Source organism: Gavialis gangeticus, unplaced genomic scaffold, assembly GCF_001723915.1.
Source record: "Gavialis gangeticus isolate Ggan-Ray unplaced genomic scaffold, GavGan_comp1, whole genome shotgun sequence".
Taxonomy (NCBI): domain Eukaryota; kingdom Metazoa; phylum Chordata; order Crocodylia; family Gavialidae; genus Gavialis; species Gavialis gangeticus.
This window is the reverse complement of record NW_017729032.1, coordinates 249,170,466-249,176,465: the sequence shown is the minus strand read 5'-3', so window position 1 is coordinate 249,176,465 and position 6,000 is coordinate 249,170,466. Positions and strand designations below refer to the sequence as shown.

Below are 6,000 nucleotides of genomic sequence, written 5' to 3'. Positions count from 1 at the left end.
AGGCTCACTTTGCTTCTGGAGTCTGTGAGGTAAGTGGGGCTTGCAGAGGGTGGGGGGTTGCAGGGCAGGGGGGAAGCTGGCTGAGGGAGTGGGGAGGTTTGCACTCCAGCTAGCAACTGGGAGTTTGCAGCCGGGGAGCTGGGGGGGTTTACTTTTGATAAACATAAAAAAATGACATGTTATGTTTTATAGCACTGTTTTGTAAACAAACAAAAATTGAATACATAAAATAAAATCAAAAAAGATTTGAAACTAGATGACACAGTGTGACGCTCCACCCGCCCCTCTCATCTCAGAGTTCACCAGCTGTGCCTACTTCCTTCCCCACATCCCTGGGCTGCTGCCTATGCTCACTTGCCTGTTTGCCACTTAGGCCTTCACCCTGTCCCTTTTCCAGACATCTTCTGTGCAAGCGCGTCCCATGCTCCTTCTCTGTTGGAAGCTCCATCTAAGAACCCAACCAGCAGGTAACAACAGCGATGCTGCACTCCCTCCAGGTCTCCCTTTTTTGTAGAGGGAAGGGAGAGTTTTATAGCTTTACCTCATTTCTCAGCTTTTCTGACTGTTGCCTACAATGTCTATCACTCTATCCAGGACCAACAACCCCCTTAGGATGTTTTTTGTATCAGACCAAGACAGTAATAGAAATTCTGTGCTTGGGGCTGTGCTTACAGGGCCAGCATGCCCTTTTAAAAGGACCAATGTAAACAACCGTGTATATAACACAGCCTTTCACTCAAGACATGGCAGCCACTGTAGCCAGCTGACAGCCTCCATCATTGCACAGGGCAGGAAGCAAGGCATGGTGCAGCTCCTGGGTATGTGGGCTTGGGCACGCACAGTGGGATGCCATGGCAGGGTGTGGGCAGGCCGGGAAACTGATACATATGCAATTAACAAGGGAGGGCACTTGTTCGGAGGCTCTTCTGAAAGCCTCCGGGCAGGGCTGGGGGAAGGGCCTGCTGTGAGAAAATGGGGGTTGGAGGTGTGGTTCCCTGCACTGGGCAGCCAATCAAGGGGGTCCCATGTGCTTGGGTGTGGTCAGCAATCTCCAGCAGCCCCGGGAGCCTGTAGGGCATGCTGCGATATATGCCTGAGTGCCCCCCACCTGTAGGCCTACCTGCACCAACTCTCCCTGCAAGGAGGAATTTGTATAGTGTTTGCTCCCTGTCTTCACTTTGGTCACTCAGATTAACCACATCTGAGATCAGTTCTTCCCTCTTCTTTCTGAACGACAGCATGAGGCTATAATCTGGAGTGGGCCAGTCAATTTCCACAGATCATGAGCACAAGAACAAGAGACTCAGAGGTTCAGAAAAGCCTTTTAGCACGGCAGCTTTCTCATTTTAACTGTTGTGATTTACAGCCAAAATCTGTCATTCTTACATGCATCATGCTCCAACTCTAAAGAAACATGCCAAGGGGCAGCCAGGGGTAGATGCTGCCCCTACCACAGGATAGCCAAATTATGAACTTTCTGTCCAGTGCCACTTTTATTCACATATAACATAATTAAAGAGTGCAATAATAATTATACAACCCAGTAACCTGAGAGACTGTGTACCAATAAACTGAAAATCCAGGGGCAGAGTTTTACTTTAATCATGCTGACACAACATATTCAGGAATTGCTAACTGGCTTTCAGTAATTTGCTAATTGCTACTAGGCTGTATAATTTCAGGGGTCATATTAATGCAGTGTTCTGACAATACAATTCTATCTGTAAAATAATTTGTTGTGGAAAGTAGGCAGTTTGGGCAACTTCTCCCATGTAGCACTAAATATAAAAATTATCTCTTGACTGAATCTACATCCTGGTTTAAGCCCACAGCAGGAAAAAGTTACATTTACTCCATTTCTAAATGAACCTGCTGGGTGTGGATTCTACAGCCAACTGCATAAGAAGAAATCATTAATTAGCACAATAATGCTATTTTGGACTGCTTACCTCCAAATCCAGGTCTCATTGCAAAATCATGCTCCTCTATGCGAAGAATCTGCTCATACTTCAGTGGTCGAAGTTTGGTACTATCTAGTTTCCTCATACTAATTTCTCGTTTGCTGCATTGAAAAAAAAATCAAGTAAAAAGCTTTATTATATTGAGTGATAGTCACAGTCATGATTAAATGAAGATATGAGACTAGATCCTCAGATTCTTGAAGCTAGGAGTTTGTGATATAACCGTATGAATGAAGTTGATGAGATGGAAGTTGCAGGGGTAGATCAGGAGTGAAAATACACTCCATCTCTCTATATTTGCCCCTTTCTCACCCTTCAGAGGTTAACCTTGTGATTGGAAAAGATTATAACCAAGATTCATAGACACACACTTATTGAAGACTTTGATACAATATAAATTGTGTTTGGAAATAATATTGTGTAATTGTAGTTTTAATAGATGTCACATTGTATTATGTCCATATTACACAGTGAGTGACTGAGACTTCCATCCAGAGATTACCTCTGAATTTGACAGTCTTATTGTCTGGGATCAAGGAGGTACTTTCCATATCCCCTGGGAAATTCACTCAGATTCAGCCATGTTATAAGCTGACAAAAATAATGATTTCCTGTTTGTTATTTTGCGCTGTGCAGTTTATTTTAGTTTGCTACTAAAAAATGGTCAGCTTTCCATTAACACTGCAGATGAACTCTCAGCCTCATTTCACCATGCTACACACAGGTGAACCTCCCCATGGCATGCATACAAATACACTTTTTGCCACGGCTGCTGAAACCAGCTCTAGATTCACTTCTAGTGACTGTTCCCTTCACAATAGCTTTTACTGAGCAAGTCCTCATACCCTACTGAGAAATTACACAACTTAGGGACATTTAGGGTAACTTGGGTGACAGCAACCATGAAATTATCAGGTTCACTGTCTGCCACAAGGTTGACAAATCAACCAGCAGAATTGAAGTCCTGGACTTCAAGAATGCTGACTTCGACAAGCTCAGAGCATTAGTAGAGGAGGCAATAAGGGACCAGGAAGGGAAGGGAAATGGGGTGCATGAAGAGTGGTCATTGCTCAAGGACACAATACTTGAAGCACAAAAGAAAACTGTTCCTGCAAAAAGGAAAGGTAGCAGGAGGGCTGGGAAGCCCTCCTGGCTTAATAGGGACATTGCCATCCTCTTAAAAAAGAAAAAAGAGGTGTACGCACAGTGGAAACTATGGACAGTCCTCAAGGAGGACTATATATTAGTGTCTAGCACTTGTAGAGAAATGATCAGAAAAGCCAAGGTGGCAACTGAGTTTAGGTTAGCCATGGGAGGCAAGGACAATAAGAAGTCCTTCTTTAGGTATGTAGGCAGTAGAAGGAAAACAAATGGAAGTGTGGGACCCCTGCTGAACACCACAGGACAGCTGGTAACCGACATTCAGGAAGAAACTGAACTCCTGAATGCCCACTTTGCTTCGGTATTTCACTGGACCAAGGGGAAAGACAAGCAAAATAAGGCTCATAGGGGGCATGCCAGAATTACAGCCTCCCCACTGTGGATGCTGAGCGGGTGCAATACCAACTACAAAAGCTAGACATAAGTCAGTAGGACTGGATGGACTTAATCCAAGAGTGCTGAAGGAGCTGGCTGACATCACTGTGGGACCCCTGGCAAAGCTCTTTCAGAATTCATGGCGCACAGGGGAGATCCCTGAGGATTGGAAGAGGGCCAACATTGTGCCCATCTTCAAGAAGGGGAAGAGGGAGGACCTGGGCAACTATAGGCCAATCAGCCTAACCTCCATCCCAGGGAAAATCCTGGAAAAGTCCACTAAAGAATCTATGTGCAATACACTGGTGGAAGGTAAGATTCTGAACGACAGCCAGCATGGCTTTGTCGCGGGTAGGTCTTGTCTTACCCATGTCATCTCCTTCTATGACCAGGTTTCTCGCCACCTGGACATGGGAGACATGGTAGACGTTATATACCTAGACTTCCAAAAGGCTTTTGATCTAGTATCCCACAATATCCTTGTGGGAAAACTGGAAGATTGTGGGCTCAGCTGCTCGACGATTCAGTGGGTGAGAAACTGGCTACAGGGTAGGACCCAGAGAGTTCTCATGAATGGATCTGTGTCAGCCTGATGCAAAGTGGCCAGTGGTGTCCCTCAGGGGTTCATGCTTGGACCAGTGCTTTTCGACATCTTTATCAATGATTTGGATGGGGGAGTGAAAAACTCACTGGCCTAGTTTGTGGAGAACACCAAGTTATGTGGCAGTGTGGTTACGTCAGAAGGCAGGTTGTAGATACAGGTGGACCTGGACAGGCTTGAGAGTTGGGCAGAGAGGAACCAGATGAAGTTTAACACTTCCAAGTGTAAGGTGCTCCGTCTGGAGGCAACCAACCCTCAACATACATACAGGCTCGGTGGTGACAGCTTGACTTGCACCACTGCCAAAAGGGACCTCGGGTTAATGATTGACCACCGCGTGAATATGAGCCGTCAGTGCAAGGTGGTGCCAGCAGGGCAAATAACATGCTGGCATGCATCAAACAATGCTTCCCATGTAAAACTAAGGAAATGATATTCCCACTGTACTCAGCACTGGTGAGACCGCAGTTGGAGTACTGTGTCCAGTTCTGGGCGCCGCACTTCAATAAGGATGTGGAAAAGCATGACAGGGTCCAGAGAAGAGCCACCCATATGATCAGGGTCTGGCAAGACAAGCCATACAAGGAAAGGCTGAGGGACCTGGGCCTCTTTAGCTTAAAGAAGAGAAGGCTGAGAGGGAACCTGATAGCAGCTTACCACTATATCAGAGGAGTGCATAAGGAACTTGGTGAACAACTGTTCACTGGGACACCCCTTGGGAAGACCAGGACCAATGGAAATAAACTCCTGGAACGCCGCTTTAGGCTTAATACCAGGAAAAACTCCTTCATAGTCAGTGTGTCCAGACTGGAATAAACTCCCCCCAGAGGTGGTGCAGTCACCTACTCTGGAGGTTTTCAAGAGGAGACTGGACAGTCACCTCACTGGGGTCACCTAACCCCAGTTGTCTTCCTGCCTAGAGCAGGGGGGTGGGGGCTGGACCTGATGATCTGCAGGGTCCCTTCCAGCCCGTAACAATCTATGAATCTAAAGAATCCAGGCCACCACTATGGCAGACTCAAGTCTCACTTACAGTGTGCCCTCAAAAAAACTCTGCTAAATTGTTTCTTGGTTTTGCTGTGCCCAGAACATGAAAACACATGCATTTTTATGGTACTTGGACATGCTCTATATCTTTCACTATGAGCAGAGCAATAAACTTGATCTTCTGTAAGCAACTGTAGTTACTCCTTTGGCCCAAAGGATAGAGGTTTCTGCTGAAAGTCCAGGGTTCAAACTATGCAAAAACATTGAACAGTGGCTCCTAATAGAGCTTTGCCTTTTTAAAGAAGACCCAGGAGATCACATTAAAAAAGAAATGTTAAAAGATTGTAACTAAGATTGCTCAGTTACTACTGTGACAGGTGCCCATAATTAATCATTAACTTCTGTTCTTTTCCAAACCATTCTGTGGCAGAGTTAATATACTTGAATATCATTTAATGGTCCTGGGCGATTAGTAGCACTGTTAAAGCTTCCAGTTGGATTTCTAAAAATAAGTTACTGTTGAAAGCTAAGGAAAATAAATAAATAAATTCTCCAAGTAGATGATGCAAAAAGAATTGTCAGTCATTAAAACTTTAGTGACTACAACCTATGTAAAACTAGCCAGTTTGAAAAGGATACAGAGGACGTGGAATAGTAGAGTTCTGATCTGGGAAATGGAATGTGACAATGGTATGGATATTAGAATTGAAAACTAAGTTATATATAAAGATAGAGTATAAGAGACAAGGCTTTTCTAGGGTAATATTTTGTTAGATCAACTGTATAGCTGGGATAGAGATAGACACACTTTCAAATGCAAGACATTCAAAAGAGAGTCTTACATTCAAGCGCTTAAATGTCTAACTCTATCCCAGCTACACAGTTGATCCAATAAAATGTGTCACCCTAAAGACT

At 44.6% G+C, this 6,000-nt stretch overlaps 1 protein-coding gene across 1 annotated transcript in view; it reads right to left on the bottom strand.

The window, feature by feature from the left end:
* Positions 1 to 6,000, bottom strand: part of GABRR3 (gamma-aminobutyric acid type A receptor rho3 subunit) — a 50,069-nt gene that overhangs the window by 40,709 nt on the left and 3,360 nt on the right. Inside the window, exon 2 of the mRNA XM_019523909.1 lies at positions 1,950 to 2,062. Within this exon, the coding sequence (XP_019379454.1) occupies positions 1,950 to 2,062 (113 nt within the window). The remainder of the gene's footprint in view (positions 1 to 1,949; positions 2,063 to 6,000) is intronic.